We start from the raw sequence: 27436 nt of genomic DNA on the forward strand, positions 1-27436 counted from the left end.
GCTGGGGGAGGAGGTGGAGGGTGATCTGGGCTGGGGGAGGGGGTGGATGGTGATCTGGGCTGGGCAGCTCCCAGGCTCTACCCTTCCCTGGCTTCTCAAATCTCTGACTAGGAAGGGACTGTGGCAAGGGCGCTTCCCTCTCCTGCCAGCCTGCACCTCCCCTGCACCCTGCCCAGCCCTCAGCACCCACACTCGGCTCGCGTATGAGTCAGGGCCTCCCACTTAGCCTCCAGCCACCCTCACCCAGCTCGTCAGGCTGCCCCCACTTGCTGCCCAGCTCTGCCAGGCAGGAGCAGGCCTCTGTGTGCAGTGCCTTTCCCACAACTGGTGCTCACCTGGAAGCAGCCCCGACCCTGGCCTCAGGCTGCCCCTCACCTGGGGTGTGACTCTTTCCAGCTTTCACAAAGGCGGTATTTGGGAAATGTCACCTCCACCTTCCCAGAAGCAGCCAACAACTCCTTCCAGCCTCACTCTTCACCTGCCCTCCGACCCTCCCCTCCACCTACATCCACCCCATGCCACATCCGTGCTACTCAATTAGCAGTTTGTGCCCACACTGGGGCCTTTGCCCTTGGTGAGTCCCCCTCCTGGGGTGCTTTCCCCTGGGTACCCACTTAATCCCTGTGCTGAGCTCACACCTGCTTCCCAGGGACCGATAGTGCCACCTCTCCCCAAATCTCCACCTTCCCCCATGGTCTCACCCCACGGAACTCCCTTCTGCCTGCCATTTGAGTGGTCACTTCATGTTCACTCGTTCATGGTCTGTCTCCCCACCCCAAAGAGCCACTCCTCATCTATCTTCATCCCCACCGAGCCCCTAGTGCCCAGCAGCCCCCACCCCGCAGTTCACAGCAGGGCTTGGAAAGTGTTTGTGAAATGAGTGACCCGTGATTCCCACCTTTGAGGCCCCACATGGCCGGGCAATGAAGCTGGGCCCCAGAGAGGGACAAGAGGGTCACCCAGGAGACTTGGGAAGGGCAGAGGGGAGGAGAGGAAGCATGGGAGTGGGCAGGGAGCAAGTGACAGCAGCTGGTGACCAGGTAGAGGGGATAGAGGGCAGGGAAGGTCGCGCTATCTGGGTCCCAAGTTCCACAGCAGGCTGGACAAGCCCCTCTGGGCTTTAGGAGAAGGAGGCAACTCTGTTACCCTGCATCTCCTCATTCAGAGAGAGGAACAGTAGCACATGGCACTGTGTACGCAGGGTAACCCTTCCCTTCTGCATGGCAGGACCACAAGGGCCAATGGTGAAATGGGGGTGAAAGGGCCAAAGCCTCAGAAATCGGAGGTAAGCATGTTGTTCCCATTCACGCTCTCCCTTGGTCAGCATCAAAGCCTCCCTTATTCTCTCTGAAAGATGCCTCTCCATAAAGCAAGCCACAAGCAGGTTCTGTCCCCTCAGAACACTTATTTGGGGAGGAAGCCCCCTTCTTTGTTCCCTCCTTCCTGGCCCCAGGTTACAGGTCAGGGTCTTACCCACAAGACGGCCTCTTCCCACCCTCCCTAACTCCATTGCAGCAAGGCTCATCTTTACTTGGGGAGAAAACGCGAATACCTTGCATGTAGCTTTTTGAAACAAATGGGGTTTACAAAAAAAAAAAAATATATATATATATATATATATATACAGCCAATGGTAGCATTTGTTAAAGTGTGGGTGGAGGATGAATGTCTATGATACCATTCTCTGCATTTTCTGAAGGGGTGAAATCAGAGCCACATGCAGCAACCAGCACCAGCAACATGGGTAGGTGACAGCAGCTGGTATGGCCACTTCGGAGGAGTCCTGGGGAATCTGCGCAGCACACACCCACCTGCCCGCACAGGTACACACCCTACAGAAACATTCTGCACACCATCCGACGTCACCAAGTTGTTCGGAGCAGCCATGTTTGAAGAACACCAAACTGGAAACCACTCCACGCCAGCTCAGGGTGGATGAACAGAGTGTGGGAAAGCCACACAATGAAGCACCGCCCAGCAAGGTGAAGGAACAGCCTGTAGTCATAGGAACAACATGCCTGGGTCTCATAACATCAAGCGAAAGAGGCAGGCACAGAGGACATCCTTTCCCTCCTGTTCAACTCCACCAATACGAGGTTCAAGAACAGGCAAAATTAATCTGTGGAAGAAAAGTGTTTGCTCTCATTGACGAGTAACTGGGAAGGAGCATGCGGGACCATTCTGCCCCTTGATGGGGGTGTGCGTTCTGCAGGTGTGTGAAGATGTGTGCATTTAGCTGTATGTGAAATTTATCTCAACAGAATAAAGAGAAATGTGTAGCAAGCAAGAGCTCTAGTTAGCAGGGTTTGCATTTCACAGTGGTGTTTCTAAAATGGCTTGGTTATATTCTAGGGTTCAGTAAGGGGTAAATAGGTTAAAGATCATGGGAGCCAAACCTCTCGCTGTTGGGCAGGGGAGTTACACCGCCCTGAGTGTTGGAAGTATCAGTGTGAACTCGTAGTCTTGTGAAGATGGATGGATGAATATGTTACATACACACGTGTGTGTGTGCATGTGTGTGTATATATATATTGTTTCTATGTCTGTGCATGTTTCTATATTTCTCCCTGTGCACACCGTCCCTCCTTCCTTCCTCTTTCACCCCATGTCAGGAAGAGGTAAGGTTTTCACTCAGAGGGCCTAAAAGGCGTGACAGCACAGGAGCAATGAGCACATTTCATATCCAGATATTGGTTTCTAAACACCAAGATCCCTGGAGAACAGGCTGATTCCACGGCTGGTTCAAGGAATGTAAAAGATGAGCCTGGGATATGTCTTGTGCCGGAAAGTACGGAAGTGCCAAAGAACGATGCCTGAGGGGATTCCCATAGATCACATCTGGGACAATTTTGGCATCAAAAGCAATGAATGATATAAAAAAAGTATGTGCAAATATATACATGTGTAGGAACAGTTGGGTAGGTGGCTAGGTAGGTGGACAGGTGAGAGGAAAGGAAGGAGGGGTGGTGAGAACCTCGAAGCAAGTGGGACAGGTGTGTTGGGTTATAGTCTACTAAATAAACTTAAAGAAATAAAGTAAAAAATAATTCTGAGTCTTAAAAAAGAAAAAAGGAAAGAGGAAGGAAGGAAAAAGAGAGGCAGGGAGGGAGGGAGGAGAAGGGAACAGAAGGAAGGAGAGAGGAAGGGGAGATAAAGCTTTTTTATTCACAAAAGAATACAAACTAATTAATATAGAAGGAAGACAGGGCTAGAAAATGATGGGCAGGTGTTCAAATACATGCATAAACATTTCATGAGGAATAAGATCGTTACATATTTTCAAGGTGCCTTTCTAAATGTCGCTTATTAATTACAAGCAGGAAATAACTTTACAGAGAAGGAAACTGGTATATCTTCTCCAAGTGATCAAAGATCATGCATGTTGATAAATCAACAATGCCTCCCCATACAATGGCATGACCAGGGTCTGGTCATGAGGAAAGCCCAGCCAGACCTGCAGGGAGGGACATTCTACAAAATAACCAGCTGGTTCCCCAGTGCTACAAAAGAAAACAAAGTTGCCATCAGCTCTCAATGGAAGGCCACTGAGGCACCATGACCAGGGTGCCTGGACTGGGGCTAGACCTGGGAAATCAATGCCACATGGGGCAGCACTAGGGCTGCTGGTAAAGCTGAACTGCGCTGTGGGTTAAATTCTAGTATTGTAACCACACTACAGTTCTTTATTTTCATAAATGCACCCTGGTTATGAGAGAATGTCCTGGTCCTTAGGAAATAGGCACCAAAGTAACTGGGGTAAAGAGATACAATGTCTCCACCTACGCTCAAAGGTTATAAGAACAAATATGTGCAAATATATACGTGTGTGGACCGACAGGTAGGTGGCTAGATAGGTGGACAGACAGGTGAGAGGAAAGGAGGGAGGAGCAGTGAGAACCTCGAAGCAAGTGGGGCAGGTGCGTCTGGGAAAAGGTACTTGGGAGTGCCTTGCACCGTTCTTGCAGCCGTCATTAAGTAATCCAGCATCATCCCCCCCACCCCATATTAAAATGAATGTGTTTGGTTTTGTCCCCACTTTCTAGCACAGAGCTCCAACTCTTGGAATTTGCTGAGTGACAGAAGTGTATTTTGTTATTCATAATGGCCCCCTCTGACTACACCTGAGTTTATGCTAATGAGGTGACCTAGGGTGGGGTCCCTAGATGGCCTCTGATGGGGCTGGTCACCAGAAAGACCAAGCCACCCGAGGACTGGAATGTCCAGCGCCACCCCCTGGCCTCTGGGAAGGGGTGGGGGCTGCTGGAGATTAAACACTGGAAAATCTTGGACAATGAGGTTTGATGAGCTTCCTAGTTGGTGAACACATGGGGGCGTGAGGAGGGTGGCACACCCAGAGGGTGTGGGAGTCCTGTACCCTGGCCCCTAGTCCTTGCCTTGTGCATGGCCTCCTGAGTCATATCTTTCATGATAAATAAGAAATGTAAGCAAAGGGCCTCCTGAATTCTGTGAGCCACCCTAGAGAACTACCAAACCCGAGGAGGGGGTTGCAGGACCCCAATTTATAGCCACTTCATCCAAAGTACAGGTGCCAACCTTGGACCTGTAATTATAGCTTCTAAAGTGGGGGCTGAACCCTTAACCTGTGGGGCCTTTGCTAACTCCGGGTAGTTGGTGTCAGAACTGAAAGCAATTACAGGGCACCCAGTTGGCGTCTGTAAGAATCGGTCGTTGGTGTTGGAAAACACCCCACTCCCCGAAACAAAACAGACATGGAGCAATCGGAATTCCTCAAATGCTGCTGAGGGGAGTGGGAACGGGCACAACCACTTTGGAAAGCAATCCAGCAGTATCTGCTCAGCACACACACACTACGCATGCCCAATCCGTGCCGCTCCCCGGTAATACCCAACAGAGAAGGGAAGACACGTGTGCATCCAAGACATACACAGAAGCGTTCGGGGCAGCATTACTCCTGCTAGCTTCCCAGTGGAACTGGCCCAAAGGCCAATCAAGGGTAGAGTAGACAAATCCGCCGTAGTGGTGCACTGACCTAATTAATACACACCCAGGACCCAGTGGGGCATTCCACCTGCCCAGTGGAATTCTACCCAGAGACAAGAATGTGGGCTCTACAGATAAACACAGCAGCGTGGGTCAATCTTACAAAGACAATGCTGAGCCAAGAAGCCCTTCATTATCGGAGTGTTGTGCTGGGCTCAAGGAATGTCAGGATGAGGAGGACATTCTGGCCTCCTAGGTGGCACCCCCTCAGTGCAAGAGACCAAGACAGCGCAGTGGGGGCTGGGTCTGGAGGGACTCGCAGGAAGTCTGGCATGCAGCTGTGTTCACGCCAAGGGGCAGGGCCTTCTGTTTGCTTCAGCCTGGTGCCCAAAGTCCTGGTGGGATGTGAGTGGGTGCCCTGGAAATGTCAGCTGATGGACTGAATGAATGGCAGGCCCACCATAAGCCTGTAGAAACGCATCAACACGCGCTTGGCTGAGTCAAGTCTAGATAAGGACACCCACGTACGTCTCCAGCCCCACCTGGGGTATGACCTGGAGGTGCTGGCCAGCGGCCACCCTGCAGCTAAGCACACCCAGACTCACCTGTTCCCTAAGACCGTCCCCTCCACTGGTCCCCAGCAACCAGAGTCCTTGGAAGTCACTGCAAGAACTCAGTAAATCCTATTTTCCGTCTTCTCTTCCTGACCCCTGCACCCAGCAGGAGGGCTGGCGGGAAGCACCCTGCACTACTGCATTCCTCATGAGTGGCTGCTGCAATTTCAGGCCTGGCTGCCTGACCCACATAACTGGGAAGTGTGTTCCTATGGAGCACTCAAGCCCAGGAAGCTGAGCTGAGGACACCCACATGGGGGGCCAGGGGAGCCCCTGCCATCAAACCTCTGGCCTACCCACTCCTTGACTGTGTGGCAATTAGGCCAGAGGTGAGGCTGACTCCAGAATTCTCCATTTAATGAACAGGACCTGACACAAAGCGTGTGTGTGTGCTCACCTAGCTGACTCTCTCGCCTAAGAACTATTTTAAAAACTGAGGAAGAAGAAAAAGATAAGATAACAGATGACACAGAAATGCAACAAACACCTTTTGTGTGTGTGTGCCTTCAACAAACATTTAATCCACACCTACCACGGACCAGCCCACACTCAACCTTTGATTGATATTTCTAGAATGAAAAAACCGGCTGGGCTCAGGACCTGGGTTTGCAAGTGGCTTTTGTGGCGTGGCAGTGAGGTCCACAGCTCTCCCACTGCACAGGTGAAGACCTGAAGCTCAAAGAGACGAACTCCTCGAACAGCACAGCCAGTGGGTGCCACAGCCAGGGGCAGAACCCCAGCTGGGCACATGGCCCTGAGGCCACATTAGAAAACAGTGGCATCCAGCGGGTGGCCAGTCATTGGCATCACTCAATCTTCAGCAAATAGAAAGCAGAGGATCCCTTTCTGTGCGTCCCAGAATGGGGGCAGAGACTCCTCGAGAGGCGTCACATTCCAGGAGAGGACCCAGGCCACACAAACAAGTCAGGAGAGGACAGTGAGCCACGGGGAAGGGAACCCCAGGAACTACTGCAGCAGGGGGAGGCGGGGACGCAGCCCGGGAGCCAGGAGGGTCTCCTAGGAGCTGAGCTTCATTCACATATCAACTAGGCTCGGAAAACAGGTAAGAGTTTGTCTTATCCAAGGGAAAAGAGAGGAGGGATAGTGTTCCGGGCACTGCAAGAGCAAAGGCCAAGAGGCCAGGGACCCCCAGGCACAGGGTGTGAGTCAGGCTGTGGGAGTGGCCAGGAGGTGGGGCCGCCCTTCTGTACCTCCTCTGGGGCCAGGCAGGAGAGCCGGGTTTATAGCAGCAGCCACTGCTGGGTGCTCTGGAGCCGGAGAGTCCCTGGGCAGCATGCTGTGTGCCCTGCTCCTCCTTCCCAGCCTCCTGGGGGCCACCAGGGCCAGCCCCACCTCAGGCCCCCAGGAGTGTGCAAAGGGCTCCACGGTGTGGTGCCAGGATCTGCAGGCAGCTGCCAGGTGCGGGGCCGTGGGGTACTGCCAAGGGGCCGTATGGAACAAACCCACCATGAAGTCTCTGCCCTGCGACGTGTGCCAGGACATAGCAGCTGCCGCTGGCAATGGGCTGAACCCGGACGCCACGGAGTCTGACATCCTGGCTCTGGTGATGAAGACCTGTGAGTGGCTCCCTAGCCAGGAGTCTTCAGCCAGATGCAAGTGGATGGTGGATGCCCACAGTTCAGCCATCCTGAGCATGCTCCACGGGGACCCGGACAGCGCCCCGGCACAGGTGTGCACAGCGCTCAGCCTCTGTGAGCCGCTGCAGAGGCACCTGGCCACCCTGGGGCCACTCTCCAAAGGGGACACCTCTGAGGCTGTGGCTCCATTCATGGCCAATGGGCCCCTTAGGTTCCACCCTCCCCAGGTGCCTGAAGGAGCTCTGTGCCAAGACTGTGTACGGCAGGTCTACCGACTCCAGGAGGCTGTCCGGTCCAACCTGACCTTGGCAGACTTGAACATCCAGGAGCAGTGTGAGTCCTTGGGGCCTGGCCTGGCTGTCCTCTGCAAGAACTACCTCCGTCAGTTTTTTGTCCCTGCTGAGCAAGCACTGAGCCTTCTCCCCGCGCGGGAGCTCTGTGGGAAGGGAGGATTCTGTGAGGAGCTAGGGGCACCTGCCCGCTTGACTCAAGTAGTGGCCATGGACGGAGTCCCCTCCCTGGAGCTGGGGTTGCCAAGGAAACAGAGTGAGATGCAGATGAAGGCCGGCGTGACCTGTGAGGTGTGCATGAGCGTGGTGCAGAAGCTGGATCACTGGCTCATGTCCAACAGCTCTGAGCTCATGATCACCCATGCCCTGGAGCGCGTGTGCTCGGTAATGCCTGTCTCTATCAGGAAGGAGTGCATCATCTTGGTGGACACCTACAGCTCCTCCTTGGTGCAGCTTGTGGCCAAAATCACCCCAGATAAGGTGTGCAAGTTCATCCGTCTGTGTGGCAACCGGAGGCGGTCCCGGGCACTCCCTGACGCCTATGCAGTCGTGCCATCCCCAGAGTGGGACACGGAGAACCAGGGCAGCTTCTGCAATGGTTGCAAGAGGCTGCTCATGGTGTCCTCCCACAACCTTGAGAGCAAGAGCACCAAGCGAGACATCCTGATGGGCTTCAAGGGTGCCTGCAGCATCCTGCCGCTGCCCTATATGATCCAGTGCAAGCACTTCGTCACCCAGTATGAGCCTGTGCTCATTGAGAGTCTCAAGGACATGGTGGACCCTGTGGCTGTGTGCAAGAAGGTGGGGGCCTGCCATGGCCCCAGGACCCCACTGCTGGGCACTGACCAGTGTGCCCTGGGCCCAAGCTTCTGGTGCAGAAGCCAGGAGGCCGCCAAGTTGTGCAACACTGTGCAACACTGCCAGAAGCACGTATGGAAAGAGACGCCCCTCCACGCCGGGGAACACGCATGACCGTGGCCTCCAGAGACCCAGAGCCTGCTAGCCAGGCCCCAGGAGGTTCCTGTACCCCACAGGAGCCCCATGAGGTGGGTGCTTTCTCATCCCCATCTCACAAATGAAAAACTGAGGCTCTGAGGAGGAAGGCTGGGAAGGAGCAGAGTTGAAGTTCAAAGCCAGGTATTCCTGACCCCGAAGGCCTCTCTCTTTAACAACTGCGCTGCCTCGAAAGCATCTTTACTGGACCAGAGCAAACTCATGTGCCCTGTTCCTCGACCCAGCCAAGGCTGCCCCTTCATCTCCAAGGCTGTGATGCTGCCGGTGGTTCCATGAGAGCCTGCCCATGGCCTCGGGTGCCCCTTTACCTTCTGCTGGATGGACGTCCGGCTGTGAGCCAGGCTGGGGTCATGGCCGGGGTGAGTAAAGGCAGAGGCAGATGGAGGCATGGAGGGCCTGTCACTAGTGGGGTCGTTACCTCTTGTCAACAGCTGGGGGTGGCTCAGGCCAGAGCTTCTCAACCTGGAGTCCCTGGGGATGGCTGCCAAAGGTGTGTGTGAGAGACACCCATCCCTGGACTTTTCTTGGGGGAGGTCTGGGACTTTGGCCACATTCTCCAAGGGCTGCTGGGCTTCGGAGCAGTCTTCCCCATGTCTCGGCCACCACAGCGTGCCTCTCTCTCCTTGTACCCCAGACCCTCCACTGCCCTGGTAATGAGCAGAAGGAAAATCTTGGGGTGTGCTCAAAATCAGGAGAGCAAAACATGCCAGGCAAAAGCCGCCAGGAGAAGCCGGAGGAGTCTGGGTTGACCACCGGGGTATCGAGCAGCAAGGGCAAAGACAGTGATCACAGCCCGCCAGCTGTCTGAGCCTCAGTTTTCTAATCTGTAGAATGGGGATGATCATACCTGCCTCACAAGAATGTTGAGACAATTCACAGAAATGTTCTGGAGCCCCTTCCCCCTGCGACCAGCATTCATAAGTCTGCTGGGACCAGAAAACCCATCTCAGGGGGCCAGCGGGGCACCCAGGAGAATCTGGCTGTGCAAGTGCTGTATAAACCACAAGCGTTCACCAAATGCTGTGTGCCGCGTTTTTATTTTCAGGGAAGGCGCAGGTCCCAGAGCTGCTACAACAGCCCCTACTTTGCCCTGGTGCCTCCACCTCGCCCCAGTGCCCCCTCTGGCAGAAAGCCTCTGGGGGCTTCCAGCTGGGTTCAAGTGCTCCTGAGGTTTCTGCTCCTGCTGTGTGGCCCCCCTAAGACACTGTGCCCCCTCCAGGGGAGTCCCTGGGCATGAGCCTGCCGTGTCCTTGCAGCTGGCCCAGCACCCACGCACAGCAGGTGCTCACACATCTGGGAGCCGCACACATGAGTCCCGGGGGAGGAAGCTGGCATTTCACCTGAGGCCCATGGATTAATTCTCCTCTTGAGCAAGAGGTAAGCCAGGCCTGGATGGACAGGATGTGAGCGGGTACTGTTTTCCAAGAGGCTACACCCGAGCTCTTAAATAAACGTCCCAGGCCTGGGCCACCGCCCCAGGAACACAGGCACACTTGGCCTGAGATTCTGGATGCCTCAAAAGTGGCCCCTGTTGGCTAAGCAGGCCTGGGCCCACTGGGCAGTCCCACAAAAGATGAGGCCAGCAAGGGGTGGCGGTCATGCCTGGCCACCGGATGGGCCATGGGAAGGCAGATGTGCACCGGACTCCAAAACAGAGGGCCTGAAGTTGTGGGCCTCAGTATCTGCCTCTTCCCCTGAGACCATCCACCCTCTCCAGGAGCAGTCCCAGAAGCTCTTGGTCTGTCTGCTGGTTGGTGTCCCAGCCGGACACACCCTCTGGGACAGGATGGAGCCGCAGGCCCTCCTCTGGCTTGGCTGTGAGTTGGGAGGATGTGTGCGACATGACCTGAAATCCCCCAACAGGTCACCTGGGAGAGGCTGGGAGAGGGCAAGCGCTACACCTGCCAGGTGGCCCAGCTCAGCGCACCTGCCCCCACCCCAGAGCTACCTATGGCGGGTGGTCAGGGTGAGCTGGCTCCACACCCTCTTCCCCACCCACCCCCCAGGCCCGGGTACCAGCTCCTCCCACAGACCCACTGACCAAATGCGTCCCCACTAGATGGCTGCCCATGATGAACCGAGCTCACTGGCCATGACCCCACAGACCCAGCTGCACACCCGGGTCATGAGCATGGCCCTGCCCCAGCCCCACAGGGGCCCTCTGACCCCTCCACTCACTCATCCGCCACCAAAGTGGCAGGGTCCCAGTCACCTCCATCCCTTGTGCCCGGCACCAAGCCCAGAACACAAGAGGTGCTCTGCAAGGGTCTGTGCGGGGTGGCTGCCTTGGGGGCTAAAGGCAGAGAGGCAAGAGGAGCAAGGGACAGGCCCGCTGGTGCTGACAGCAGCACCGCCATTCAGCACTGAGACTGAGGCTTAAGGAGTCCATCCAAATGACTCCATAGCCACTGCGTTCAGACTGGAAAAGGCTTTTCAGGAGAAGGCCCTGTAACTGCCCGGCTGTGGGAGAGGAGATGTCAGCCCAGGAGAAGAGCAGCTAGCCCTACTGGGCCTAGCAGTTTGGAAGACCCATCCCAACAAGGATGGGAAATCAAGACAGATGTTGAGCATGGATCTCCCAGAGGCGGTGACTGCACCACGCAGAGGAGCGTCTCTGCCTGGGAGGGGGGAGAGGGCTCCCGCCGGGCTGCCAGAGCTGGGCAGGTACCTGCGCCTTCAGCCAGACACACGCCAGGCATTCTTCAGATGCTGTCATGAGGCAGAGACCTGGGACGCCCCAGAACACCTACAGATGCTGCCCCTCGTGCTTTCTCAGCCACACCAGGGTGCAGAGGGGCTGGGGCAGCCGGGAAAAGGGTTTGGTGGTCTGGAGGAGTTTTTTTTGTTTTTGGCTTGGGGCTTTTCTTAGAAGTGATGTGTTGCTAGAAACTTCAAACCAGATACAAATACACCCAATGATGTTCTCTCTTTTTTTTTTTTTTTTTTTTTGGTGAATAATTTATACAAACTCAGGGCTCTCCTGGAAAGCATGGAAGAGCAGTCCGTGGGCACAGCCACCTTCAATGTGGGAACAGTGAGCCCTGAGCCCAGGAGGGGCACGTCAGGGACCGCCCATGCTGTCCACGCTCCCTCCCCCACTTTCACCTCCTGGGATGAACTTTAAATCCTATTCCTTACAACGAGAAGCGGGCCTGGAAAAGCTTCCCCAGCACACCTGAGTGCCATGCACCACAGGGCCCAGGACAGTGGCCCCTGTGCACCGGACGGGGGTTGCCAGCCTGCCGGGCATGGCTCCAGGAGCTATGCTGGCTTCACTCATGCTCCCTCACCCCACAGCCACCGTGAGACAGAGACTATTCTTATTCTATTCCTCAGAGGTGGATGCTGAAGCTGGAGAAGTAACTTGCCCAAGGCCACACAGCCAGTAAGTGGAGGGAGCAGCAGGCTCAGGGCCTGTGTTCTCTGTCCTCACACCCGCGACACACAAGGCATCCATGTGTAAGTCCTGATCCCACCACTCTGTGGCCTTCGTTTAGAGTCCTCATCCCTAACCAGGGTGACCCCACCTCCCCGGGTTCCTCCGCAGGACTGAGGGTGCCCTGTGGAAGGGGCCTGCTGGGTGCCTGCACAGAGGAAGGGGCTTTGCCAGGCACGTCCTTCCACCACACCTCTGTCTTTTCTGTTTTTCCAGCTCGTCTCTTAAAATACATTTTCACTGTTACATTTTTGCAGATCTTTAAGTTACACTGTGATTTCCAGGTCGGGTAAGGCAGATTCACTTTCCCAGAGTACCATAACCACTCCCTGCTGCTGTTTTCTGCATGTCTCCCTCACCAAATACCCTTAGAGTGGAAGAGGCGATGGGACCTGGTAAATTAGTCAAATGCTGATGCCAAGGCCCTGAGCGTGCGCAGGGCTGCAGGGACGTCCAGCTGCTGTGAGCCCCCAGCCACGTCTCTGGGGAGCTGCGGTGGAATACAGCGGCACCTAGGAAGCTCATGCTCAACTCCAGCCATGCCGCAGGGGCCTCGTGATGTCACAAGGCACCTTCCCCAATGCCCTAGGCAGGGGGTGTGCAGGCCCGACCTCATGCACACATGCACGCATGTGCCTCAATGTAGATGGTTCTGTGCCAGGTCAAAAGTCACCAACTCTGCCACCCCTGAACCAACTCTTGCATTCTCTTCTCCTCAATTTCCTCATCTGTGAAATGGTCACAGCAGCCCCACATGCCTATCCAGCAGCATAGTTACCAGGTTACAGTGACAACGAATCCTGCTAGCGGACACACCCTGTGAGCCAGCCACTCGGCTCACTCAGACTGGCGAAGAGGTGCCTTCCTGGGGTCCGGGCTCCCACACCCCACCGCCCCACCGCCCTCTCCTGTCTAGTCTCATCACAGCCGTGATCTTGACAAAATCTAAGTGCAGGCCAGCTCACAACCTCCTCAACTCCCAATAAAAGCAGATACAAGCTGAGGCCCTTACCAACCCTGCGGCACTGTCAGCTGGATGGACCCCACCCGGGCGCAGCCCAGCCCCTCCCCTTGCTCCTTCCTCTCCAGCCACCCCGGCCTCGCATACCCCTCAGGCCCACCCCGGGGCCTTTGCTTGGCCCTAGACATGCGCCTCTCAGTCCCTCTTGCAGTTCAGGCCTTCCCTGCAGAACTCTGTTCAGCATCACCTCCGGCCCCCACCTGCTGTTCCCACCACTCCACACTTGTCTTCCTCTCTGCTGCCCTCACTGCCCTCGGCCCCAGAGCTGACTCTACTCAGCTATCTGGCTGTGGCCTGGCTTCCCTTGGAATGCGAGTTGCAGGAGGCAGGAGTTCACTTCAGTGGTCTCCGCCACAGTCCTGTCACCAAGACAGAGCCCAGCATAGAACAGGCTCCATGAGCAGGGCGAGAGCGAATGAGCACTGATTCTCCTAGGACCACCTGCAGCCCTCTGGTCTGCCCTTTGTGCTGATGCCGCCCTGGGGTCGCATGTTTCTCAGAAGGCCTAGCCGTGGCCATACCTTCCAGTTATATGATACGGAACCCATATTTCAATAAATGAAGATGAATCCGTTCTGCTCGGTTCCAGCAGCCGCCCCAGGGACGCTGTGCCAAACAAGGCTGTCCTCCACGGTCCAGGCGAAGGCACGGGCAGATGGGCCCACCCCAGGACCCACAGATGATGATGGCTGGATGGGGCCTGGGTGTGGAAACCCAGGGAGATGCGTGCCCCCAGAAGAGCCCACACAGCAGACCCCAGGTGGGTGAGCCTATTCCCGCCCTCTGGCTGCATCTCAACCTCCATCCCTCCGCCCTCAGGGGTGGTGATATGGTTCGGGCGCCTGCCCCCTCCAAAGCTCATGTTGAAACGTGATTCCCAGCGTTGCAGTGGGGTCTGGTGAGGGGGTGTGGGATGTGGGGGTGGGGCCCTCGGGAATGGCTCTCCATGCCATCCCCTGGTGATGAATGAGTCCTCCCTCAGTTCACGTGAGATCTGCCTCTCACTCTCTTGCCCCCTCTCTCCATATGACACTCCTGCTCCCTCGTTACCTTCCGCCATGACTAGAAGCTTCCCGAGGCTCACGCGAGACAGACCCCAGCTCCCCACCTCCTGGGGTGTCCTGCATAACCAGTGAAACCCAGACTCGGGCGTTTCCTTATAGCAACCCAAGAACGCACTAACAGATGGTCAGCCGCCACAGGCAGGAGGAGGCACGCTCCGAGTCCCAGGCGCACCCCAGCTCCTCGGCCCCTGCCACTGTCTCGTCCCGTCCCCGTCAGGCGCTCTGGCCCATCCTCCCACTGCTGAAGCTCAGGAGTGAAGTCGGGGACAGGAGGCCCCCCTCTCTTTCCAAACCTCTGCAGCCCAGGGAGGGATGGAGCTCTTGCCCGAGGCCCCAGGACCATGCTTAGATCACATTTAGGGTCTGGCTCCAAATAAAGGGAAGGGGTAAAAACAGCCACATTCAGTGACTCAAAGCCCTCCAAGAGCCCGAGTCCAGCCACACAAGACTTTGTTCTTCTCCTACCGAGAGGCCCCCTAGGTCACCCTCCATGCATCCGTAGTAGATATGCTGCCATTAATGCTACCTTGGAGTTCCGGCTGTGCCAGGATTCTCCCCAGCACATCTCAACTCTCCAGATCCAGGCTGTCGCCCTGGCAGGCCATGGCTGAGGGCAGGCGAGTGCTGGATGGAAGCAGCACACTTCCCCTGCACCCTTCACCACTGACCCCTTCCTTGCGGGGAGGGGCCCAGCCTCTATAGCTGCCCCCAGGTAGCCTGTCCCAGAGCCCCATCGCTCCAAAACACGTCCCCCACTGTTATCCGGGTGCAGGCCCCACTCAGCACAACTGGGCATTGCCGGAACAGATGTGGATTCTGGGAGGCCAGACAGTAATGCAGAGAAGCACGGGCTTCACCGCCGGGGCGGGAGGGCCTTGCCTCACCACTCGCTACCTGTGTGACCCTGGGCCAGCCGGCGACTGACCAGCCCACAGCCTCAGGCACCTCATAAGGACACACAGATGGTAAAGGTCCCCTCTCTCGTGAGTGTGTCCAGGGAGGAAATGAGGTGACCGCACTGAGCACACCCCAGGGCCCGGCACATACAAGACACCCAGTACATGTGCTATTCCCACCAGGCTGACGACATCAACCCTCCCTGAGCTTCCAGCCGAGGAAGAATGCTGGAGGGTCTTGCTGTGTTGCTCAGGCTGGTCTCAAATTCCTGGCTTCAACCAATCCTCCTGCTTCAGCGTCCCGAAGTATTGGGATTACAAGTGGGAGCCACACCTGGCCTACGACACTTTGCAATATGGTTCTTAGTAACGGGCCCCCAGGAGCCACCCTCAGCAGGGCACTGTGTGCTGGGAAGGCCTCTTCAAGAGCTGCATGGTCTCCCTGGCCTGTAAAACCAGCAAGGCCGTCCTGGGGCCTCCCCTGGCTCACAGCTACCAGCCCCGGGATCCGATGGGCCACTCATTGAGGTTGGGAAAAAATGTCTCAGGAACAGCAGACCCAGGGCTTTCCCCCTGAAGTAAAACACAGGCCCTGGCCCGCCGCTCCAGCCCTCCCCGCCTTCTCCTCTGGGTCCGCAGCCACGGGGCAGCCTTGTGAGTACGTCTGTTTCTGAAGGACACATGCTGACGGACAGCAAGCGATGGAGAACGAACACCACGACACCTTCCACACCTGCGCCCCGGGGGAGAAGACCCAGGGGCCGGCCCTCCCGAGACCCGTGCTCCGGGTCTAACTCCCCAGGACTGGATCATGACGCCTTCGTGCCTCACTTTCCCTTCTGTAACCAGAAGAGGCTGGACTAGATCGGGGCACAAACTCAGAGTCCCAGGGCCCGGAAGTGTGGATGAGGCAGAGCCTAGAACCCATCCGGTGGGCCGTCCCTGCCTCAGGGGGGACTTCAAGGCCCCACGAGAATGCTGGCCTGCCGCCGCCCCTTCCTCGTTTCTCTAGTGAGGTGGGGACCCCAGGCTGCTCATGCAAGAACTCGCAATTGCTAAATGCTGACAGCTTGGTCCACTGCGGGCTGGGCCAAACCAAACCCACCGGAAGACTCAGCTGGGCCCTCTGCAGGCCTTGAATTTCCTGCTGTAAAATGAGGGTGATTTGGCGCCTGGGCCTCCTGACAACCATTTGATGGCTCAGAAGCCGCTGACGTTTCTTTGTGAGACCCAGGAAGGGAGCAGAGTCACTCAGGTGTCAGGTTCCTAATCTGGGAGGGGTTAGGTATCATCTATTTAGGACAGTGGGAGTAACTGCAAAATGAAGGGAAAGTCTCGCCACTCCCAAACCAGTTTCTCAGACTGACATTCCCAGGACATGCGGGAAACCGAAACCAGGACAGCAGAAGCGAAGGCGCCTTCCACAGGCAAAGGCCCTTTATCGGGGTCATCTCATCTCAAGGGGACGTCTCTTGCCCAGGCTGTGGCTGTGGAGACAGAGAGCAGGTGCTTGCCGAAGGCCACACAGGCCAGTCCTGGGGTCTCCGGAGCCCAGGGTCACCCCACAGCAATCAAGGGTCAGAGATTTGGGGCATTCAGCAAAACCGAAAATGGAGGCCCCTGCATGGTGTGCTGTTCCTAGCAGATTCTGGTGTGGGAGGATCTGAGGCTCTGGGTTGTGAGAGGCTGGAGAGAGCAGGAGGGAGGAGGTGCCCCTGTAGCCTGTGGAATCCGGCACCTCTCGGAACTGCACCAACATCTTGTGTCCCTGAGCTGGGCCCACAGATGGGGCAAGGTCACAGAAGGCCGGGGATCCATTCCGCCTTTCTGCTGACCCCGCAGCCCTCCGGGACGCAGCACCCACGCCAGTGTCCGGGGAGCAGAGTGCCTGCCCCTCGGGAGGTGGTGCCGGGCCCTGGGTAGGTCCAGCATCCCTCAAGCCTCGATTTTAGGGCAGGTCCCAAAACACACAGACTGGGCAGCCTTCCTTGGGCAGGTGGGGGTCTGTGTGTGCTGAAGGCATGGTAGGGAGGGCTTAAGGAGGTCTCCCATGCAGAACGCCCAGCACGCTGCCCACACACCCTCCCTGCTCTGTCCTGCTGAGAGCCCTGGCACAGGGTCTCTGGGCTGGGAAGCTGCTGTGAGCCCCGTGGAGGGCGGGGATCCCACATCACGTTAGCAGAGGGGGTGCTCCTGCCGCCATGAGGTGAGGAGCGGCAAAGAGGAGGGCTCTGCTACCCACACACTGGGTGACTTTGGACAGCCTCTAGATCTATCCAAGCCTCCATTTCCTCCCCAATTCAGAGGACTGTGTGGACCCGGATTTTATAGCCAAGAGGCCGGTCACAGTGTCCACACTGGGTGGACAGAGGCAGTGATACCAGAGGGACAATGGGATGTTTCCACGGTCACACAGAGCTCAGGCCCAGAGAGCCCAGGCTGGAGACAGAGTTTGCCAGTCCTTCCTGCCCGCCGCTGCCTGCCATCATGGGGTTTCCTGAAGGATCTATAATGACCACGCCGCCCTACCCTTCAGACGAGGAAACAGAGGCTGAGGGGGCTTAGAGCTTGCCCAGCATCACACAGCTAACGATGGCAGAGCCCCCACGCTGGGTCAAGCCTGCAGCTCTGTCCCACCACCCGCTCCTCACACATGGCCAGGAACAATGTGAGACCCAGGCTGACGGGCCAGGGGCCAAGGTCCTGGGAAAAGCTGGCAACATCCCACTCTCCGCTGGCAAGTGACATCTCCCAGCCGTGCACAGACCCACAGATGCCAGGACATGGAGCGCCCTGCCATCCTCCTAAGCCACTGCATGCCGGGGCCCGTGCTGAGGAGAGAGGAGCGTGCCTCTTCCCAACGCCACATGTGATGGTGTCACTCGGGCAGCTTGACGCTGGCCGCCACGGGGGGAGAACTTACACCACGAAAACTGGCCAACATTACAAATCAGTGCTGCTGTTTTCTTTTTTGTTTGTTTGTTTGTTTGTTTTTCCTGGAGTGCTGTTTGTTCGACATTCACCAGCACACCACTGTTTCTAAAGAAACAAGCCCAAGAAAGTCATCCACCCCAGAGATCACCACGGGGCAGCCTGGGTCTCCCTGACCACCGACTCACGCCAGGTGCTAGGCCAGGGTAGGGCTGGTCCCAGGCACGAAACTGACCTGTCCTCCAAAAAGTGATCGCAGGCCAGCATCTCAGACAGGCCAAATGAAATGTCCAGTCTCAGCTGGGCGTGGTGGTGCACACCTGTAAAGCCAGCACTTAGGGAGGCTGGGATGGGAGCACTGCTTGGGGCCAGGAGTTCGAGCCTCCAATGAGTTATAAGCATCACTGCACTCCAGCCTGGGCGACAGAGTGAGATCCTGTCTCTAAAAAGCAAAAACCTCCGGCCCCTGCTTTCTGCTCCATGGGAGGGCTCTAGGCACTGGAATCCAACAGCAAACCACACAGCCAGGGATGCTGCTCCGAGCCTGTCACCTAATGGAGCAGACACACAGGCCACAGATAAAGAAATAATAACAATCATAATGTTCTAACAGGAAACTGCATTAAAATAGTATCATCATCAATAATGCATTTAAGTCCTGGGCGGTTATGATCAGTGCGATGAAGAGAAAACAGCACGGAGCCAGAGCCTCCAACGGGGAGGGCACCCTACAGTGGATGGGTGAGGGGAGTGACTCGGAGGAGGTGGCCTTCTGCTGGCATCTGAGGAATCAGAGCCAGCAGATCAGGAGCAGTTCCCCAGGAGGGATGAGCTGGGTGAAGGCTGGGAAGTGGAGAGACGGGCGGGGGATGGGGGAGGAATGGCAGGTGCTGGGGCCAGTACATACTGGGGCCATTAGAGAACCGGCCATGGAGAGGGGCCGTGGTCTGCAGATCCCCATGGGGTGCCCTGGGGGCTGCATGGACCTCCCGGTGTGCTAAGAAGCCCTGGGTTCATTATCAGCAGGCAGTGACGAGGCCTCTGTGCTCTCTGAAAGTTCACTTTGGTGTTGGAATGGACTCTCAGGGCCAAGGGCAGGCACAGGGAGACCCGGCTTGTGGCGTCCAGGGGAGAGACGGCGGTGCCACAGGATGGGAGAGGAGGTCCCTGTTCCAGGACATCCTGGAGGAATTGCAGATGGATAAGATGAGGGAGACACTAAGGAGTGTATGGGTCTGAGAGATGGCCTGGATGGCGACCTGGCCCAGCACTCACACATAAGGGAATTAGGGCAGGAGCACTAAGGAGGCCTGGGGCCACCCCACCTCTGCCCCCAGCTCTGACCTGCACTGCAGGGGACCTCAAACTTGAGTGTGGACCCCAGCCCGGTCCACACACCTCCCTCCCTAGACAGCCATCGTGGGCCCATGGGCAGTGTCCATGGAAAGGAAAGCCAGGGGAGGGGTCTGCCCAGGCTGTAGAAGTGGGTAGGGCATCCAGGACCTAGAGGAGGCTTCAGGCTCTGGGGAGCACATTCCCCCAGCCTGGGTGCCCCTTGTCCCAGAGAAGGGCATGGCCCGAGGAGACCGAGCTGGGCTCTGAGATAAAGCAGCCCAGGTGGTCCACTCAAGAGGGCGGTGACAGGAGAAGGTCAGAGGACGGATAGTGATGGAGACTCAGGTTCGGACATGCTGAACCCCGGTGGTGTGTCTGACCACGTTAGGTGGGTGATGACTAACTCGTACAAGGTGGTGGACTTGGTTTTCCAAAATGCAGGGCTCATGGCGGAAAAGTAGCAAAGGGGGCACCGACCAGGCTGGAATGCACTGGTTTGGTCCAACCCCTCCCACTTCCGTTCACAAATGAGGAGTTGGGGGTCGGCAAGGGAAGTAAGCGCCTCAAGGTCGACCATAGGGGAGGGAGCGTGATGCCCAGCCCTGCCCCAGCCACTGCTCTCCCTCTCCTACAAGCCCAGTGGATTTCATTTGCAAGGTGGCAGGCAGGAGGCCTCAATGACAGGAGCCCTCCAGACCGGAGGAGGCCAAAGCAGAGGCAGGGAGACCAGAGAGGGGCTGCAGTGGCCGTCTCACAGAGCCAGCGGAGGCTCCAGACCCCAGGGCCGGGCCTGTGTACAGTCACTCCCTGTACCCAGAGCCGCTGGAGAGGGAGGCCAGGCTTTGGCTTTGGAGACGCACAAAGGGAGTTACGGGGGGATGTGGGCAAGAACCTTACCCCTCACATTCCCATTGTCAAGAAGTACAGTGCTGCTAAAGAATGACCATGAACCATGATGGCGAATATTCCCTGGTACTGGCTAGAAGCCAGGCCTGGGCTCTGTGTTTTACATCCATTACCGCAGGACCAAGCAGCCCAGGCAACACTGTTATCACAGATGGAGTAAACCAGGCTCAGAAGGGGAAAGTCACTTCCCTAAGGCCACACAGTAAACAACAGGCAGAGCCAGGACTGGAACTCAGATCTCTCATGCACTCTCTCTAGAGCAGACAGGAGACACAGGAGAAGCTGTGGGAACAGGTACTCTCATGGGAAACGCATGGCATGGTGCACCAGATGACCCAGATGGGGTGCCCCCTCTGACTCACTGCAGAGCCCAGTGCCTTCCCTGGGCCTTCAGCCAACAGCTTGTGCTGGAGACCCAAGCAGAAGTTTAAACGCAAACACTGTGTGGGCAAGGGATGGAGCGAAACAGCCCTAGGGTCCCTGAGAACCTAAGAGAGAACTGGGAACCAGGCCTGGGGCTCCATCTCCAAGAAGGAGAACAGAACCAAACACGGTGATAGCAAACATCTGTATGTGCTGAGTGGGGCACTGGGCACCCTGCTGTCCCCTGCAACAGCAGGCAGAGGAGATAGGTGGGCGAAGGAGGCAAGCAGGAGGCTCTGCATCAAGCCGAGAACCTACTTGATCTTTGAGTGGCATCATGCATGCTGTGCGGGCTCCAGCTTGTGATGGTGGCAGGTGGGCTGGCTGCTGGTGCATGGTGGATAAGGTCTGAGAAGCGGCCTCAGGACCACATGGGTCCTGAATCCCAGAGTCCTCCCCAGGGATGTAACTGCCACTGCCCTAGCTTGCAAGATGGGGCCCGGGGCTCAGGGGAGGCAATGGGCTCAGTGGGGTCAGAAAAGAGGACAAGCAGGTAAGGTGTGCAGCCCCTCCAGTGACACCAAACCCCCTTCCGTGGCCACACCAAACCCCCTGCCTTCCTGCGTCCCATGAGGTCTGCCTCCAGCTGGATATGAAAGAAGCTTCCAGAACCTCTTCAGTGCCCCCACAAGTCTTCTGGCCTGCTGTGCCAACTGGACCTGAGCCCTGGACACTCTCGGAGTCTCAGCGAGCTCTCCCGGGCCCGGGGCCTGTGCCCAGCCAGGATATGGCTTGGTGCTTCCACTGCTTGATCTCATCCAAGGCTCCCACAAACCTGCAAGGTGGGGAATATCACTGTGCCCATTTTACAGATGGGGACTCTGGGGCCCAGAGAGCCCCAGATGGGAGATGGAAGAGCCCGCTTGGCACTCAGGTCTGTTGACTTCAAAGTGGTGTTGCTGCGGCCATTTTCTACTGGAGCCAGCTGGGTGTTCACAAGCCAAACCCTTGCCCCCCAGGCACACGGTGGACTACATTTCCCAACCTCCCTTGCAGATGGGAGCAGCCCAGTGGCTGAGATCTGGCCAATAGAGTATGGCTGGAAGTCCTCTGTGTATAATCCATGCTCTCTTGTCTCCCCTGCCTGCTATACTAGAGGACTCTCAGGTCCTGGTTAGCGGGAGAAGAGTGTGTAGAGTTACAGGATGAAAGGAATCTGAGCTCCTGCATCACACTACTCAGAGGAGAGCTGCCCAGGAAGCACCTGGCTAGGAATACCCACATGGAACCACTGCCCAAGTGAGAAACTTCATCCTAGGAAGCCACTGAATCACTGGGGCTGTATGCTATCGCAGCAAGTCCACCCTGACAAAGCTTGCTGCCTCTTAGATCCAGAGATCTGGCTTCTAGTCTACACTTTGCTGCAGACCCAGCATGTCTCAGCCAAGTCCCTGGACCAGTGCAGGGAGGCCTGTTTGTCTGAGATGGGCTTGCCAATCTCCAGTTCAGATGACACCAGCTCACCCTGGAAGAAGGCTGACTCAAAACGCCAGTGTTTACAGAGGAAAATTGAGAAACTGATGAGCTTCCACAGGAAGAAATCCATGCGCTCCAGAGATTATGGGCTCTTTATTGCAAAGCTTTGAAAATAGGCGGAGGATTGGACGCCTGGAGCACTGACTGCAAAGGCTTAAATGAAAACCCATGAATTGGGCAAAGTCAACCAGAGAATGTGGTCCATTCAATATGGGGTCCATTGCCACAACCTCAGAGGCCACCCTTTCTCTATCACCTGAGTTCCGGCCATGTGTCTCTCACCAAGGCTCACACAGCCTTTCCTGGTTCCTCCAGTGTCCAAGGCCAGCCAGACCCCATGAGAGACCTCCACCCAGTAGAAAGGTCTTCTCCAGATGCAGTCCTGGATCCTAGCTTTGCCCTCAGGACCCCATGGCACTGCCTGTCTCCTGAACCCCAGAAAGCACTCAGCAGTTGGGAACTAACCTCATACCTTCTCTTCCCCAGACCAAATACCTCTGTTGAAAAAAATGGCTGCAATTCATCCCCTCTCTGTATCCATATTCACTGGCAATGGTCCTTCCTTTAATAAGTGGAGTTATTTCCCCCACTTTTTGAATAAAGGTCAACCTTTGTGATTTGCTTTGGTAAATTAAATTTGCAGAAGTGATCTTACATGACTTCCAAGTCCATGCCTTGAGACCTATGTGCTGCCGTTCTTTCTTGAACCTCTGCCCAAGTGCCCTGTGTATAAGCCCAGGCCAATCTGCTGGAGGATAAGAGTCATGTGGCCCAGTCTTCCCCATTGCCCCAAGCAAAGGCCAGCCAAGCCTCAGAAACAGAGGTACCAAGATAACTGGCTGCTGACTACAGATGCACGATGGAGCCCAGTCAATAACAGAATATCCAGCCAGCTGAGCCCAGCCCACATTGCCCATTCACAGAATCATAAGCTCAATGAATGGCTGTTGCTTTAAACCCCAAATCTCGGGGGGGGGGTCATTTGTTATGCAGCAAAAGCTAACTGATATATCACCATCACTGCACCTTCAATGGTTCATCCTGCAAAGGGCACAGCTTCTGGCACCTCTAATTTCTGAACTAGACTTTTTGGGACATGACACTATTTTTATAAGGGTCCTCGTGGAGTGGAGACAATGACCTCTGTGACCCCCACAGTCCTGCACCCCGCCAACTCCACCTTGCACTTAATGTCCTATCCATTGTCAGTTTCTCAGACTTTGCGTGGGTGGTCTGCTCTGAAATACTCCCTCTAACTGTTGGCTGACTTAGATTCATCCTGAAGTCTTGGCGGGAGAGCCCTTCCCCCAGGCCAGCCAGCCTGACCCCTGGGGCTGCATTGCTGCCGCATCCCGTGCACTTCCACAGCACTTCCTCCCTACAAGACAGCTCGTGTCACTGAATGGACATCACCCGGTGACTTGTCTGCCTCCCTGCTAGAACGTGAGCCCCATGGGGACAGAGGCTGTGTCTGCCTCATTCAACATTGAATCTCCAGAGTCTAGGGTACACCCAGAATGTGCTGAGTGCTCAGAAAAACTCAGAAAAAAAGGCAAGGAGGAAGGGAAGGTGGGTGGGGTGAGGAGAAGGAGGAAGAAGTGACAGCATAACTGGTAAGAGCCTCTGGCTGATGGCACCTGACACAGGCCGAGTGCCTGGTAAGTGCTTCATAAACATCTGATGAACCAGACAACACCAGCCATGAAGCTCCACTGCCCCCAGGGCCCCTCTAGCCTTCTGCTGGCTCACTCTTATGTTTTCCTGTGGCATCAACTGAAAACTTGTTCCCCTTGGTGGGGCTGCTCCCCCTCACCCTTCACGCGCCCTGGGAGCCTTCGCTGCCCCATCCCTACCGGGGCTGGCTCAGGGGCCTCCTCCTCTCACTCCCCATTGAATTGAAAAGGGTGACTCAGCTCTCTGCATCTTCTGCAGATGGGAGAGGAGGGAGAAGCCTGATGCAGGGACCACAGAGTGCACGCCTGGGCAAGCCGAGGCCCAGCAGGGTCAGGGGTAGTGATAGGGGCCAAGGGCCATGTTCCGGGAAGAGCAGGTCCCCTAGTCACTGAAGAGCTCAGAAAACACCTTTGCCTCATCTCAGCAGACCCATTTTAAAGGTGGGAGAACAGGACTAGAAACAGCAAAGGACTTGCCCAAGGTCACTCATACATGGCAGAGCTGGGACTTCCAGAATTAGGGTGCCCATGCTTCTCCCAAACTCAGACAAACACTCGCTTTTACCCCCAAACTAACATCCACAGCATAATAAAAATTGCTGCCTGTGTTAGCCCCTGTGCTAAGCAAACTCCATCCAGAGTGGCCCATGCAATCCTGTCAGCTCCCATTTTGTGGACAGGAAAAGCAGGGCTCCAAGAAAGGCAGGACTTGGGCTTCCTGGTGCTGCCATCTCTTAGCCACTCCACAAGAACCCTTATAAGAAGAGCACCATACCTCAAAAAGTCCAGCTCGCCCTCCATGCCACTCGGCCGCCGGCACCATCCCCAGATGCTGCTTGCCCTGTAAACAGGTTTATGGTTCCATCCTTCAGTGCTCACTCAAGCAAGGTTTACTACATAACAGAAAACGAAGACAGTTTCCTCGTGTTTCCCGCCCCGCGGTAGGGGGAGGGGTGGGGGGTTCATTAAAATGCAGCACATCTTCAGGGCAGAGTGTGACTTTAATGCAAAGAGCAGGAGACCCAGCTCTGCTCTTCTGCAGACCACAGGCAAAGGCATGGGTGGGTGTGTGTGCGTGTGTGTGAATGTGTCAGTGTGTCTGCACAAGTGTGAGTGTGTGTACAGTTATTCATGTGTGTCTGAGTGTGTTCACAAGTGTGAGTGTGCATGCATGCATGTGTGTGTCTGACTATATGCACAAGTGTGAGTGTGCATGCATGTGTGTCTGAGTGTGTGCACAAGTGTGTGTGTGCATGCATGTGTGTGCTTGTGTCTGTATCAGTGTACAAGTATGAGTGTGTGTGCATGCATGCATGTGTGTCTGAGAGCGTGTACAAGTGTGAGTGTACAAGTGTGCATGCATGTGTGTGCTTGTGTGTGACTGTGTCCATATGCGTGTCTCTGTGTGCACCCAAGTGTGAACGTGTGTCTGCATGTGTGACTGTGTGTGCTTGTGCACATGCATGCACATGTCTAGGCATGTGTGTGTCAGTATGGAGGAGGAAGCATGTGTGTCTGCATGAGTGTGCATGAGTGTGTGTATGCAGTGCACTCAGGATACCAGTGAGAGTGGGGGAACGCAAAGTCCTGAGTCCTGCCCCTGACTCAGCCCCTCCAGGAACACATGTGCTAGGACTTTACACTCAACTGTGTCCTGGAGGGCGAGGAGGGGGAGCTCAGTGGGCCAGGTACCCTATCGAATACCACGCCTCCTTTGCCCACCGGCTGAAGAAGCGTCTCCCTAAACCCTGCAATTTCCTCCTCCCTGTCTCCTCCAAACGCTGCAGCCAAATGTGTGCTCTGGTCCACAAGCCTAACTTATTGAAATCCCAGGCCTAACTCCTCATCACCTACAGAATAGAGTCCAGGCCCCTCTGGCCAGCACACGAGGCCTCCTTAATCCAACCCTGGTTAGATCACCAGTGCACTCCCCCGCCACCCTCCTCCCACCTCACGCTTTAGCCGCTCTAAACTCCTTAGGGTCCCTCCACACCAGGCTGCCTCATGCCTCTGTGTTTCTTCACATCATGTTTCCCTTGTCTGCCTGAAAAATTCCTATCCATCCTTCAAAGCCCCTTTCAGACATCATCTCTGAAGTGCCCAATTGCCCTCTTCTGCAGGGCTCTCAATACTGGATGTTGGGCCCCTCTCCATCCCTTCCTCGTTGTCAAGGTGGGTCAATCCTAAGACCTGGCAAAGTGCCTAGCACACAGGGGATGCTCAAGAATGTTTACAAAATTAGGTTATCGAGAAACGATTCTTCACATCTTGTGTTCAATCTTGGTGCCCCAGCCAGGCCTTTAACTGACAACTTCTGGCCACCATTCTAGGTGCCTTCATGCCTGTGTGCTCAACAGAAGAAATTCCTCCAAAACAGGGCCACATCCTAACATTCAGAGCGTGAGCGTATTACCTTTCCTGGCCAACGGGACTTTGTAGGTCTGATTAAGGACTTAGAAATGGGAAATTATCCTAGATTATCCAGGTGGGCCCAGTGTCACTTCAGGGGTCCTTAAAAGGGGGTCCTTAAGAGGGAGTCACCCCAGGGATCCTTTTCTGGCTGTGGTCAGAGAACAATGTGGGACCAAAAAAAAAGGGGGGCCAGAGGGAAGTGACGCTGCTGGCTTAGGAGGGAAGGCCTGAGCCATGGACGGCAGGCAGCCTCTGCATTCCAACTCTAGAAGCTGGAAAAGGCAAGAGAATGGATTCTTTCCTAGAGCTCTGGGAGAGAAATAACCCGGTCCACATCTTGACTGGAGCCCAGTGAGACCTGGTGGGGCTTGTGGCATCCAGAGCTGTAAGATGACACACCTGTGTTGCTTCAGGTCTTATATCTGTGGTCGTTTTTATGGCAGCCTGGAAAACAGGACATCCTGGCCACCAGCCTATGCACTTACCAGGGCATGTCCCAAAACCCTGACAGTTCCCAGCCTCCAAGCCATTGCCCCGCTGCTCCCGCTGCCTAGACTGTCTTCCTCTGTTCCACTTGCCCTTCTCTGCCTGGAAAACTTCTATTCATCCCTCAGAAACTACTTCCGAAGTCCCTCCCAGGGGAACCTATCCCAGCATGCCCAGGGGGTAGGACGGGACTCCATACCACCGGAGTGCAGCCAGGCCTTGCCATGTACAACTGCGGGCTACCACCCTGGGTCCTCTGTTCTCCTGCTGGTTGGCAGGATCCTGGTTGGCTGGCCCCAGTGTTCTGTGCAGTCTGAATTGTTGATGCCCAAAGCGGTGCCTGCATCCGTTAATGGGATTTACAGAACAGCAAGCATATCCTTGTCTTGCCTTGTCCAGCTTTCCTTTAGCTGGAGACATATTCACACGAGGAAAGGAGGCCGATCTCATATGTACTTACTACTACCTCTTCCCTAAATGGCCCTTTAGTCTCTACATCCTCCAGTAACATCAGCAACAGCCTCAGAGACAGGCCCTCCATACACCCAAAGCCACGCCAGAATCCCAGCACCCTGCAATCCGATATGCAGGAGGAAAAGGGCACACAGAAGAACTTACCCTAAGAATATAGAGACGTGGGGCAGTGTATGTACAAGGACACTCACCACAGCTCCCTTTACATCTCGGCGTTAGTGAAAATCTGAAATGACTCAGAGGTCTTAAAACAAGGACTTGGTTAAGTAAACAACACCTCCTTCAGATGAGAGTACATTATACACCCATTAAAAAACAGCAGTTGTGGGTCAGGTGCAGTGGCTCACACCTGTAATCCCAGCACTTTGGGAGGCCGAGGCAGGCAGATTACCTGAGGCCGGGAGTTTGAGACCAGCCTGGCCAAT

General features: G+C 55.8%; 2 protein-coding genes across 2 annotated transcripts in view; one reads left to right on the forward strand and one right to left on the reverse strand.

Annotated features, from left to right (window-relative positions):
* Positions 1–27436, reverse strand: part of SORCS2 (sortilin-related VPS10 domain containing receptor 2) — a gene marked incomplete at its 5' end in the record, with an annotated part of 563000 nt that overhangs the window by 310022 nt on the left and 225542 nt on the right. The window lies entirely within an intron of this gene.
* Positions 6783–11394, forward strand: PSAPL1 (prosaposin-like 1). The gene is made up of 2 exons (XM_011935396.1): positions 6783–8471; positions 8502–11394. Exon 1 carries the CDS (start codon positions 6871–6873, stop codon positions 8434–8436), a length of 1566 nt encoding a protein of 521 aa, XP_011790786.1. The 5' UTR covers positions 6783–6870; the 3' UTR covers positions 8437–8471; positions 8502–11394.

The sequence above is a fragment of the Colobus angolensis genome, unplaced genomic scaffold (genome assembly GCF_000951035.1).
Source record: "Colobus angolensis palliatus isolate OR3802 unplaced genomic scaffold, Cang.pa_1.0 Scaffold143, whole genome shotgun sequence".
Lineage (NCBI taxonomy): Eukaryota > Metazoa > Chordata > Mammalia > Primates > Cercopithecidae > Colobus > Colobus angolensis.